The sequence below is a fragment of the Mustela lutreola genome, chromosome 8 (genome assembly GCF_030435805.1).
Source record: "Mustela lutreola isolate mMusLut2 chromosome 8, mMusLut2.pri, whole genome shotgun sequence".
In the NCBI taxonomy this organism is placed as follows: Eukaryota; Metazoa; Chordata; class Mammalia; order Carnivora; family Mustelidae; genus Mustela; species Mustela lutreola.
This window is the reverse complement of record NC_081297.1, coordinates 113,413,134-113,427,295: the sequence shown is the minus strand read 5'-3', so window position 1 is coordinate 113,427,295 and position 14,162 is coordinate 113,413,134. Positions and strand designations below refer to the sequence as shown.

At 33.8% G+C, this 14,162-nt stretch overlaps 1 protein-coding gene across 2 annotated transcripts in view; it reads right to left on the bottom strand.

Annotated features, from left to right (window-relative positions):
* The window catches only part of PTPRQ (protein tyrosine phosphatase receptor type Q), a 202,376-nt gene that overhangs the window by 48,707 nt on the left and 139,507 nt on the right, over positions 1-14,162 (bottom strand). For both annotated transcript variants that reach the window (XM_059186422.1, XM_059186423.1), the window contains 5 exons: positions 13,099-13,343; positions 10,572-10,638; positions 7,423-7,581; positions 6,648-6,870; positions 4,796-4,869 (listed from right to left, as the gene is read on the bottom strand). In XM_059186422.1, the coding sequence (XP_059042405.1) occupies positions 4,796-4,869; positions 6,648-6,870; positions 7,423-7,581; positions 10,572-10,638; positions 13,099-13,343 (768 nt within the window). The remainder of the gene's footprint in view (positions 1-4,795; positions 4,870-6,647; positions 6,871-7,422; positions 7,582-10,571; positions 10,639-13,098; positions 13,344-14,162) is intronic.

Genomic DNA, 14,162 nt, shown 5'->3' with positions numbered 1-14,162 from the left:
TCATGTGTGAATCCTAATCTCAAAAAGCTAGGAGAAAAAGATGATTAAAAAAAAAACAGCTGAATGTAATTAAGAATGTTGCGAGGAGAAAATGGTACACAAGGACAGTAAGTCTGTGGGAGCAGAAACATCCCTAGGAGCAGGGCAACTGCAATGGACTTAGACACATAGCAATTTCCAAGCAATGCGTCTAGTGGTTACAAGCACAGAGCTGACCTGAGTCAGGCTGCCTGGCTCTAAAAGCTGGGGCTACCCTGTCCCAGCTCTGTAGCCTCAGGCAAGTTGCTTTAAAGACCCACCTTCAGATTTCTTAGCAATAAATTGAGGATACCTATAAATAGGGGATTTTGTTAATAGGGTTGTGAAGAGGATGTGTAGTTATATATAAAAATATTCATAAAAGCCTTGGCACATCAATAATTATCTTAATTAATAAACATTTCATATTTATTCATCATTCATTCATCTGATTTGCCCTTCCAGTTAGCTGATGAGGTGGGTACTATTATTTTCATTTTGGAAATAAGATTTCAGAAATTAATTTGTTAAAGTAATGAACCCAAGGCTACATAAATTCAATATATGCCCATACTGCTTGAAATATCCCTGTCTGACTCCAAAGTTTATGAGGTTCAGCACCACATTACCACTGCCTCGTTAACATCATAAAACTTTCCTCATTTGTCTGGTGTCTTGGAAGCAAGTGATCCTTTTGCTGCAAAAAAAATACATAGCGACTCCCTACTTCTGCTTCTAAGTGAGCATTTTGGAACTTCTCATTGTTAGCATAGTAATTAAATGAGAAGTGTTATGACAAAAGAAAACAATCACAGAGTGCCTTTGCCATGGGGTTTAAGGTTTCATCTTGCTCCACTTTAATGAAGCCCGGAAAGGTGCAGAAAGCAGTGTCTGGTTTTCAAATCACAGGAATCCTCTATAATTAAACCTTGTAATCAAAACATTGCCGATGAGCAGTTTCCATAAACTGATGTGCCTAACGAGGATTTTTAAGAAGAGTTTAAGACAATCCTTATGAGTTTTGCTAGTAAAAATGCTAATGCTCATTCTGAGTGAAAACAAAATCAAATAAATTGTAGGTATTTTTTAGGATTAAAATAATGGCATATGTCATTTCCCCTGTTTATTCCTACAGGCCATAAATATTACCCTAAACGCAAACTCCTCTTCCACATACTCATACTTATTCAGCAAAGCCCTGCCTGGTCCCCTTTTACTTGTGTTTTTGTTAGCCCTTTTCAATAAACTTAAATCTTTTAGTTGATCAGTCTACAGTGATTCTTTTACCCCTAATTTTAACTTCCAAATAATAGTATTCATAAGACGCCCAACCACTGTCAAAATGGTCTGTCTTGGAAATGTATACTCTATATTAACTTAAAAAGACAGTCTTGCAAAGACTTAAATCCTGATTTTACTTTGCTTGGAGCTCACTGCCTGTGCTATGCTAAATACCAGTGAAGGAATGTGTATCCACGGGTGGTTTGAAGACCTAGATGGGATCCTCACTTCTTTCACTGAAGTCTGAGATCACATACACACATAACTTCTCAGCAGGCTTGTTAGGAATGTTGGGAGCCTCTAGTCTGTTGCAAATGGTATCACTCATCCTAATACATGACATATTTGAGATAAACAAGGACTTGAACATCCATTGTAATATTCTGATGATACCGGAGTGTTGCATCAATGCACTGTTTGCTCCCTATTTGCTTGCTCCCATTTTCACTGCCATGAAACCATTCTTATCACTGACCAATGTAGAAATATTTATGTTTATTTCCTTTTTGAGTCCTACTACGTCTTCATTGGCAATTCCTCACCACCCCCCACCAAACTCTTGTAAGTCCATGGTCTTTTATTAATGTCAAATCATGGATCATGGCCATTTCTGGAGGGTACTCTTTGGTGCCTGACCCATCAAGCTGAATCTGATATCCACAGAACTGTAAGATCTAATAGTCAGGTGTAATATGAGGACAGAAATTGATGGTAGTAAGTCCATTAACCAGCCAGATGACTGGGCTACGTTTCCAGACACTGAGGAATTCTGCTCCAGTGGTCCACTCCATATTCCCAAAGTACACATTTCATTTCACCACCACTCAGGGTGGCACTCCTAACCATTTTCTCCACTCCTGCCTGTCATGGTTTCACTAACTTTAAATGACTATCTTGATAGCAGAACTCATGTGATCAATCCAGAGTAAGATTATAGGGCAGAAGCCTAATACAAAGCCATTGTTTATCAGAAGAAAATCCATTGAGGAAACTTAAAGGAGGAGCCTGAACAGCTTCTCTTATGTCCCTGGTCTACAAATAATGTACAAATTCTGAAAAATTAGATCACAGATGTACGGGACCGTTCCTTGTAACTACCCAACCCAATGACTTTCTACCTTATATGTTGAATCTACATTTCACCAGTGCTTCCTTCACTGATTTTGACCAGATCCTCTGCTCTGCTCTTTGTTCCACATCTTGCATCCCCTTTAGACCTCTGTTATTACCAGGGCACACAGACATTAGTACCTGGATGACTGGGGTGGGGATAGTCATGATTTCAAAGAAGGAATGAGAGAACTCATGGCATATTTCTGCTACCTTCTAGAATTATTTTATTCCACTGAATTGGTGGCGAGAGAAAGGAAGAAAAAGAAGAGCATCACTGAGGAGCACCTTGAAACCACCTGCAGCCAAAGTACTAGTTGAGGTCCACCCTCAGCCAGAGAGAACCTATTTGACAGAATGTGAGAAATCACATCCTTGAACATCATGGTTTCGCATGCTTGTCTTTCCCCTTTTTTCATTCCTATTACTCTGGGTGTTGTTAACTTCATCTCTCAGAGAACTGACTGAACATATCTTCACATCGATAATCTGCATGAAACCAGCAATCTATGAGAGACATAACACACAAGAAAACTACACAGTGAGGCAACATCTTCAGCACTGTTCCTACAAAATGTCATCTCTGTTAGATACATGAACATGAACACAGACACTTTGTCTGTGTCTCTTATCTTCCATTGGTAAACACACCAGGATCACCCTTTTGTTGTCGTAATAGTTTCTGAATGCTCTGACCTAAAGGAAATGATGTTGGTGCCATCAAGACATTTAGTCCACTGTGGTGGTGTCAGGGTGTGATCCACTCACCTATCAAATGATGAAATACTCCACACCATTTCAAAACCACAAGTCTAGTCAGCCAGATGTAAAATGATTGAATTACTGGGTAAAATTAATTAATCAAACTATTGATTTCATGGAATAAGACAGTTGAGGCAAAGAAATTCATGTTATTCCTCTATAAACATCTATGTAGCCAACCATAAAGCCCCCTATTTCTTCAAGACTGAAAATTTCCTTAACTAAGTAGAGGTTGCTGAAGCTGACTTTTTAGACAATTAAAACTTCCTCAACCAGAGGAGAATTTCTAACTTAGTATAATGGAAAAATCTACCTTCTTCCAGCCACAACTCTCACTGAAATCTGTTGCAACTCACATTATACTGTGGATCTGAATGGCACACAAATGTACACATTGTAAGAGCTTGATACAGAGAAAATTGGAAGCTACAATGTATTAGGGAGAAATCCTAGGGAAATAATTTTTCCTAAAAAACCGTGTATTTCTATAATCCTTGATTATAACTTATCCAAAAAGAAGTGATTAAGTATTTAAAATTTTACTAACTATAAAATATTACTATCTTTATATACACTATTTTATTTAAGTCTTTCAAGTGGACACTCTCATCACCATTTTCTAAATAGGAAACTGAGGTTTAGAGAAATTATTTTCTCAAGTGGCAGAGTCAAGTTTTGAATCCAGGTCTAAGTCTTGTTTTTCTATTTGTAATGGTTATGGAATCTGTGCTAGAATACTGGTTGAGCCACTTAATTACTTAATCTGGGCCTTGGTTTCCTCATCTATAAAGTGGAGCTAACAGCACCTAAAAGCTTCTCTCCATCTTGGCACTATTGACATTATGCACTAAATTCTTTGCTGAAAAGACTGTCCAGGGCAATACAGGATGTTCAGCAGCCTCTCTGGCGTCTACCCACTAAATACCAGTAGCTTGGCCCATAATTGTGACAACCAGACAACCAAAAATGGCCACAGACATTGCTACATATTCCCTGGAGAGTAAAATCACTCTGGTTGAGAACTACTGGTATCAATTAAAAGACAGTTGTGAAGAGTCCATTAGTTACTACACACAAAGAGTCTAGAAGATGATGATGATGATGGTAAAGATGGGGGTGGGGAGGAAGTGGAGGAAAACACTTGGCATTGGACTAAACTGTACTTCTGTTTTATTCAGCCTGATTGGGGAGAGATCATAAAAACTCATGAAAGACTTGATTAGAAAGAAAATAAACTTTAAAACAGCTGGTAAGTTTCTAATTTTTAAGATTATTTCAGGAAAACTTCCATAAACCTTTTCCTTTCTTTATTAAGTAAAAATGTTTTACATATGAGATTATATATTAAACAGCCAAGTAAACATTTGCTTAGTATAATGCTAGTACACATCAGCATAGAACTAACACCATATTGAAATCGATGTCCAGATTTGAATAGATGGAACATCCATCACTTAAAAAAATATCACAAATACTATTTTTTTCTTTGTCAGGCTACTTAACCTTGAAATGAATTTACATTGAGAACATTCAGTCATGGATTAATATATTTACTAATGAATGTTACAACTATGATTACCATGCTGAGATTATCAATGGAATTAAATTACAGAATATATCTTACCTAAAGTCTTAACAGGATCAGAATAATCAGAATCAGTAAATTGTCCCATAATATTTGTGGCTCTAAATTTAAATCTATGAAATAAAAAAAATTAAAAACCAACAATTTGCATGGTATATGACTTTTTTCTATGAACAATTTAACAAATTGCAATGAAAAATGCACATTTTTAATTCAAGAGAAAATGTATTTATAAGATGCAAACTTGGAAATCAGTTGCCATCCAGAACAATATATCCTATCCTTATGTGAGATGAATAATTATCCTGAACATAAGAGAGTAATTAAGTTTGGCCAGACTCGTGAGGTCAGCAGTTTAAACAGATGAAGATTACATCCCTCATAGATTTATTTGGATGAAATTGTTTCATGTCTGTGAAACAGTGTTACACAAACATACCTACAAATACAAAGTATAATAACTGCTATACCTCAACTACCTTTAAAAATACCAGTGATTTGGAATGGTCATACAGAATTATTTTGTTCACATGTTAACAAAGTAAGAAAAATTCTTCTTAATTTTCTGTGTGCACAGAAGTATTTTCACTTTCTATGCATTTATGACATAAGAAACAGAAAATGGTTACAGAATGGGTGATTCTAACATTTTCAGAGATAACTGAAATTTACCTTATTTAAAAATGATAGACATCTAAGCATTTTAAAGTACAAAACCAACTTATATTAATAAGTTTCAGTTTGTAATTTAATCTCTACCCTTCTCAAATTCTCATGATTTTATTGATTATGTGAAGAGTCTGTGTTGGAAAAAGATGCAAAATAAAAAATACTTGAATAAATATTAAATTTTATTTCAAATGACATATTTGAATAAATATAAATATTAAAATATTTGAATGAATAGTAAATAAATAAAATTTGAATATTAAACTTTGAATAAATATTAAATATTTGAGTAAGTATTAAATAAACAAATAAGTAAGTAATTTTATTACTGTCTATGTATAATGATTAAATTTCAGGCAATGACTTAGTAACCAAAGTAACTATACTTATTAGTTGATGATACAACAGTCTATTTTTTCAAATGTCTAACCTTTCTGTTTTTCTAATGTTAACTTGGCTTAGGATGTTTATGAAGAATTTAATAATGCTTTAACTATCAGGCAAACAAGAAAATAGCTGCATTTTTCAAATTTAGTAGTAAAAACTATATTTTGGAGATTAAATAATTTAAAATTAAAATTGACAAATTTTAAAAATTTAAAATTTAAAATGACAAAACACAGTCAATTTAACAGGAGATAAGTGATTAATTTAGCAAAACATTTAATAAAACCAGAATATCAGCAGTAGTATTTAATACACTAGATTATTATGATCTACAAAATGACAAATACTAAAGTGAATTATAAATATTTCAGTCACTAATTGAGTGGCTTGGTAGTACAAAGAGGACAAAATTACTGCTATGACTGATAAACTGAAGATGTCATCAACTAAAAGATTAGGATAGTGTTTCTAAAAACCCGTACATTAGCACGTGTTGCAAAATACTGAGTGAAGAGCACAAAATATTATGTTAGTCATATTATCTTTTACAGAAAGAATTCAGTTCTCCTATCCATGTTCTCCAATTACATGTTTTTCATATTGTTCTTATGTCACTTACCATATCAAGTCATAATTACTTCTAAGCTTGCTTACTTTCCCTACAGAACTGTACCTTTAGGGAATGTAAGGACAATATCTTATTGATCTTCACCACATAGCAGGTCATGATACATTATGTGCTTATTGGAAACACAAAAAGATGGGTAGATGGATGAATAAAAGACGTCGACTTGCTTGCTGCCACGATGCATTCGTAAGTTTCAACTATACTTACAAGTATTGTTTTTTTGGTTTCAGAGGTCCATTGCAAACTCTGTCTTCATTGCCAGGAATCATGCACGCATTATCAGCACCAATGATGTAGATTTCTTCATTGCCACTGAACTTTGTCTTTCCTTCCGTACATGGAGGATTAGGAAAGCCTTCATTTGTAAAATATGGCCTTGGTTTATTAAAATATGCATCATACCACTTTGTTACATTTCCATCATGCTGAGCTATTTTCAGAAAAAAAGGATAAAATAACAAGTAATATATGAAAGTATTTTCACATTTCTGAAGAGCATTTCTATAATTGCATGAGGAAAATCTGGATGCAACATCCGTCACTCTGTGAACCACAAGGGATGATTCAGCTGATCTACCTGGATAAACAGGGAACCCTATCTTTTTCCATTCCACATGACTGAGGCTTTATTGTGGAGGATAACTTCTCAGAGACTGAAAGAACCTCTCTCAGTCAAGGGTAACTCTCCTGTTCATACCTCCAAAGAAGCTATCAAAACTCCATCTTGCCAAAATCAAGCAATCCAGTCAGTATATGGAATAAATAGATCACATATTTTAACTATGCCTTTTCTTAATTTTGTCAAGTAATTTAGGTGTACATTAATGATTAGTATAATTAATGATAATATTAATAGTATTAAGCTCAAAAGTTGTGTGATAACAGGTAATCAACCTTATATTACTAATTTTGAACTGAAATTTCTTTAGCATTCAACAATTCATACTCTAATTTAACAAGATAAGTTAACAGTTGATGATACCTCCTGCTTCTGTTACAAGCACTTGTACATTTTTGATTGGTCCATGATCATCATTGTAGTAACATATTGGCATTCTGATTGTAATTGTTGTTGAAGTCACAAGAAGTTTTCCTGTGGCATCATAAATAGGGGTTGGTTTGGTTTTTGGTCGTGCTGGAGCTTTAAACAAAGAAGAAATACCACTGCAATTGATTTTTTTGTTTCTGAAGAGAAGAAAAAATTTTAAATTCTCATTTCATGCAGGCAATTTATATATAAAATGATGACAAATGACAAATGAAACAGAGTTTTGTTTGAATATAACAGATGGTTAGCAATTATTATCTCCTGAAGTTTTAATTATGTATTTCTTTTTTTAAAATTATGTATTTCATAATTGCTTGAGATAATGGGGCTCAGGTGTGATTTTTACCCATCTGAGTCCTCTTCACATATTAAAAAAAATCAAATTATTTATGTTCTCATTCATATAATTTTTATAAGTGCATTAAATCATACAATATTTTAGTGGTTTTTTTCTTCTTTTACTTCCTTTAGCTGATTCATCAATTTCTATTCTAGTCATACCAACATCCCTCCCACAGTTTATCCATGCCAAACATATGGATGATATCCCCCATATTTTTCTCCATGTTCACATAACCATATAAGATAGATAAAGTCATACATGATAGATTATTCTCACTTTTGATTTTTTTAAATGGGACTATATCATGTATTATAATCACTCCACATATTGCTTTCTTCACTTATGTATGACTTATATAAGTCTTTCTATGTCACCAAGCAGGGGCTAACTCATTCTTTTTAATGATTATGTTATATATCAGGGTGTGACATCATATTTATTCAATCATTCAGCTAGTAATGGGAATTCACTTTTCCTTCTGGTTTTGAACATTTGCTGCAATAAATAGCCTTATATATTTAGTCTTATTTACTGATCCTTTTATTTCTATGGAATAGATTTCCAAGAACAGAATTTCTGAAACAAAATACATAAATATTTTTAACTTTAATAGGTATTACCAGAATAATTTCTGAAAGTGCCATGATAATTCACATTTTACTGTCAATACATACAAACGTCTCCAAAATCAATATCTGTAAGAGCTCTGCTTGTTTCATTTCATCTCATAGCTATATGTGTAGACCAGCTGTTGGAGCACAGCACATTGCTTAATCAAACTTCAATTTCCATATTTATTAAAATTTTTTTAAAAGCCTCTCAATAATGCCATAAAATTGGCAATACCATTTCCATTTTATAGATGAGGAAATGGCCTTATGTCACATAGCTGTAAAAGGGAAATACCAAGATTTCAATCAAATCTTTTTGGCTTGATCTTTAGCTCATTCCTCTGTAATATAAGGGCTATAATAATATTAGAAGTTTAGGAAGTTTATTGGAGGAACTACCCATGAAGAGTCAAGGAACAGGGAACAGAAGTAGGCGGCAAGAGCCTTTAGACCCCAGATCACAGGTCTAATACCTGTGTGAGACAAGAAGGAAGGAAGGATTCAGCAGCAAGAGCCTCAGATTTCAGGGATTTCTGGAAAACTCTCAGCCAGGCCACTGGGGAGTCCCTAAGAAAAGGTTTCCAGTTAGAGGAATCTGGCATTCTGATAGGATTATCCAACTGTATATTATGTGTCAAATGCAAATTTAGTGACACTACTATTAACTCAAGGCCACTCCATGTCATCAAAAATAATCATGCATATTATTGGAGAAAAATGAGTCTCTAGCACCTCACCAGTACCACCAGTACTCACATATTTTTTCTAGACACCTAATCACGAGTCTATCTGTCCTAAGGAGTGGAAAGTCAGAACAAATCATCTCTATCTGGGGATGATCAAAGCAATACACATAGGAAGTTTTGCTAAAGAATTAATAAAATGAAGCCATCGTTACCTGCATACTTACTCGTCTGTCACTGAATAACAAAAAGAGATTAACATGGTATGACATAAGTCATTCTTTATGAAGTCATTTTGTAAAACAGCTGATGTTTTTGAAGAACTTATGCATTTGCATGTTCCAAGTAGTTTGGAATTAAAAGCAAAAGCAAATCTTAATACTTTTAAATAATACTACAGTTACATAAACTATCATTGATGAAAAGACAAAACTTACCAGCTTCATCTTACAGGGAATATTTCTTAATAGTACTTAATAGTACTAGTTTCTAGGCACTGTCCTAAGGGTTTTCAAAGATTCTCTCTTTTAATCTTTACAACAATCTGTGAGGTAGGAACTAGCCTTATCTGCATTTTACAACTTATAGAGGTTAAGACACTTGCCCAAAGTCTAACAGATATCAAGAGGCCAATCCAGGATTCAGTCTCCATAGACTGATCTGGCTCGTTTAATCACTCTGCTCTGCTGTGCTTACAAAAGACTAAGAAAAGTTACTCTTTGCTTCAGAATGAGGAGCATTCTACTAACGGTCTGTATGTTTCATTTTTTTAATCTCTGCAGATTTTACTATAGATTTTTAGAGAGATGGCACAGTTGCATGTATGTTTTCAGTCAGGAAGAGAAAGAATCCGAATAACTGACTAGCCCTAAGTTTTTCTTAACAATCTCTTTTGGGTTTCATGGATCGTTTTGTGTGAGGGAGGCAGACTTAAATCTTAATTATATTTTCTATAAACAATACCTGTCAGAATAATGAATTGATCGATCTACTTTACAGTCAGAATCACAAAGCGGAATATATGGTAGTGCAGTAAACATTATCTGATTAAAAAAGAATTTTACTTTCAAGATAAAGATCAGTCAAGGAATTTAATTAAGACTAGTCAAAGTCTAGCCATGGGTAATTTAACAATGAATTTTCAATAAAACTACAAAACATAATAACAGACTATAAAATTTGTCTTAGAAAACTTTAAATTCAGAGGGAAAGAATGTAAGATAAATAGCAGGTGGGCATTCTCTTTAAGATGGTAATTTGCATTATTATTTAGACATTTTAAATATAGCTTTAATAAGCAGAGTTTATCACTAAATGTAGGCTTATTATTGCATATGTATCATTTAAAAGCTTGACTACATTCTTAACTCTAATAATAGAATTCAATTATAATTACTCTTTGATTAAGACAACAATATTTCACAGGAAGGCAGTTCATGTCTGTACCTTTAATGTCCATGGTTATTCTCATCTGAACCTTTGGCCCTGCGCCAGCACTATTGATTGCATAAACCTAAAAAAAGAGAAATATCTTGTTACTATTTTTATCAGGGTCAGATGTAATTTTAAAATGATTCTATTTTTAAAAACAAACATCGCCTATTTATTATATTTTTCTTGCACTTACTCAAATGAATACAATCTGTGGAGGAAGATCATTCATAACAAAGTAGTTTTTCAAACTATCTTACAGTACTAAGGCCTGAGAACAAAGGGTGAGTGACTTCGACAGCCCTATCATGGTGACCAGGAAGGATGTGGCTTCACTTTGAACCCGTGGGAGGAGCAGAGGCAGAAAAGCCCCTAGGTCTACACTCCTTCCTCTACTCTCACATCTGCGCCATCCCTCTGTAGCTAGGTAACTCTGGCTTTCTTTAAATCCATATTCAAGACTCTCTTTTTTTCCCCTTCTCTGAAATGAAATCCTATTCCTTCAACCTCCTTGTTTTCCTGTATTAAATCATCCCTCTGAAAGTTGGCCTTTATGCCCTTTTTCACCCCTGCCCCGAAGTATCCGACACTATAACCTGCATAATGGAGCATATACACATAAAACATTTCTGTTTGTAGAGACAGAGGGTGATTCACACAAATGGGGATCCTTTCAATTCACTTAATGCTTAAGAAATGGTAGACAGAGAATCTTTTATTTACTTTATTTTGCTCTATAAAAACAGAGACTATATTCTTGCCCAATCTCATTCAGAAACACAATTCAGAATATAGTATGTGTATTGGAACTAATTGACTTGTTTTCTGTACTTCCCACTCTATAGCTACTTACAAAACTAAAATTATAGTAATATATATGATGCCATGGGCACAGTAAACAGACAAAGCCTAAAAAATGGGGTCAAAAAATATCTAAAGAAAATATTTATTGGAACTTGTAAATTTAAGGAAAGAAGTATTAGGGTGCCTGGGTGTCTCAGTTGGTTAAGTATCCGCCTTCGGCTCAGGCTCAGGTCATGATTCCAGGGTCCTGGGATCGGAGCCCGACATGGGCTCCCTGCTCAGTGGGGAGTCTGCTTCTCCCTCTCCCTCTGCCTTTCCCACCTCATCCCCTCCACACCACCCCCCTCCCAACTTGTGTTCACTTTCTTTCTCTCTCAGTGAATAAATAAAATATTTTTTTTAAATTTTAAAAATGGAAAGTGATATTATGGTGTGCTACATTATTTTTACTTCTTTGTGGTACAGCCTAACATTTAAGTGAGATAATAAATGAAGTTAGGTATGCTTCTCAAATTGCATTGTACAAAGTCACTTGTAAACCTGTTGAATGAAGATATGCAGGTTTTGTTTAAGTAGGTTGGGATGTTATATATTGTTAATAAATTCCTTTGTGTTGAGGAGCTATAAATTGCATTTTTTGAGCAATAAGTTAGATAACTTTTTTACTATTAAGTTTTTGCTATTTTTTTTTTAAATTATGAATTAGTTCTACTTTGTTTCCTATTCTTTTCTCTTATCCCAAAAGGCAAAACTCATGGAGAACTCACTGCTTCCTATAACTCTAATTCTTTAAATCTTACAATAATCTTATAAAGAAATCATTATTCCTATTACAGTTTTTTCTTTCTTTTTTTTTTTTTTTGGTTTCAAGTTTTTATTTAAATTCTAGTTGGTTAACATATAGTGTAATATTAGTTTCAAGAGCAGAATTTACTGTTTTTTTTTTTTTTAGATAAAGAAACAGGTACAGAATTGAGGCAAGTGCTCAGAAGCAAATCACAGAGTCAGGATTTGAACTCAGATCAGTTCATTCTTCTAACCACCCTCCCTCTACCTTACAGAATAAAAGTCCATATAATGGGGTGTGCAATAAGAATCCTAGCAGGACAGATACATATATTAAAAAAATATATATATAGTGAGTGAAGGAAGAAATGAAGATATGCAGGTATATAGATGTAATATAGAGAAAAACATATATATGAATATAAATTATTTTTAAGTGTTCTGATTACATGATAATCATAAAAGAAGGTAGGAAAATTAATTACTAAGCTACTTCAATGTTTATGGTGAACTCTATGTTGCTTAAAAGATGATATTCTGACCATATAATTCTATTTGCAAAGTTTAAGACATACTACAAAAACACATTTTTGAAATTAATTGTGTGAATATCTGTATGTCTGTAAATACACATGGATCATTTAAAATTGGGATGTAAAATGCTTAGCTTTAGTAATTAATATGTGAAAGGTATGTGAATTTCAAACATGTAAATCGTTGTTTCTGCCCTTTGCCTTTGAAATTTGCTTTTCCATTCTCTATTTTCCATTTATAATCACACTTAAATGGCCTCCCTTTAGGTAGAATCTCTCTTTACATATCACTGCTTTCTTGCTTTTAACATGCATTTTTCCCCCTTTATTTTATTTCTGGATTTCTACTAGTGTTGGATGCTGAGTTTGCAAACTGACTTTTTAAGACAGGAGAGTCATTAAAAGCTACGGATGCTTACACTGATATTATACGTATGTCCACCTTTTAGTCCTTCCAACATTGCAATGACGGATGTGTCAGTTTGCTGGATAATACTGAGGTTGTGAATCTGGACAGTGGTAGGATCATCTTCTCGGTAAACTAAAGCTTGGTATACTTGGATATTTCCATTGGGTTGAGAAGGAGGAAGAAACGTTAACTGGAATTTTGTAACCTCGTCTGGTATCTTCTGAAATGTCATGTTGTTAGGTGGATCCTTGGGGACTAAAATGAAATATTAAGCAATTAGTTTTTAAAACTTTTTGTTTCTCTTTTTAATCTCCATTTAAAATATGTGTTAAATGTCTGCTTCTAAAATGTGTTACACAAATTATTTAAACCATGTATGCTACGGAGATAAGCAAAATGGCTGATATGTGTGGGCTACAGAAATCATAATGGTGATTTAATTAGTTTGGTTATTTATTTATTTTGACTTTTACATGTATTTGTTTTTATATAGAATGCATTCCCATGACTTTTGTACTGCTTATTTAAAGATAATGTAGACTCACAGGAATTTGTGAAAGTGGTGCATACATACCCCTAGAACATTCCCCCGACTTTTACCAGTGGTGACAACTTAACTAACTAGTTTTATATCAAATCTCAAACCTGGATATTGACTTTAGTACAATACTGTTAATTAGATTACAGGCCTTAATCGGGTTTTACCATTCTCGCATGTTTTCATAAATGTGTGTGTAGTTCTATGCAATTTTATTCCATGTAAAGATTCCTGTAATCATTACCAGAAATAAGGTGTAAAACTTTTCCATTTCCATAGAGAAACCTCCCCGGCTGTCCCCTTGCATTTGCACCCTATGCATTCCCAAAACACGAACCATTGTTCTTCATAGTTCTGTCACTTTAAGGAAAACAACAGCATAATGCTTAAATTCCATCAAGGTTGTTGTATGTATCAGTGGTTCATTCTTTTTTTTTTTATCATGGAGCAGTGTTCCAGTTTGTGGATATACCAAAGTTTGTTTAATCATAGAAAAACATTTGGGTTGTTTCTAGTTTTTCTGTTACTTCTAATAA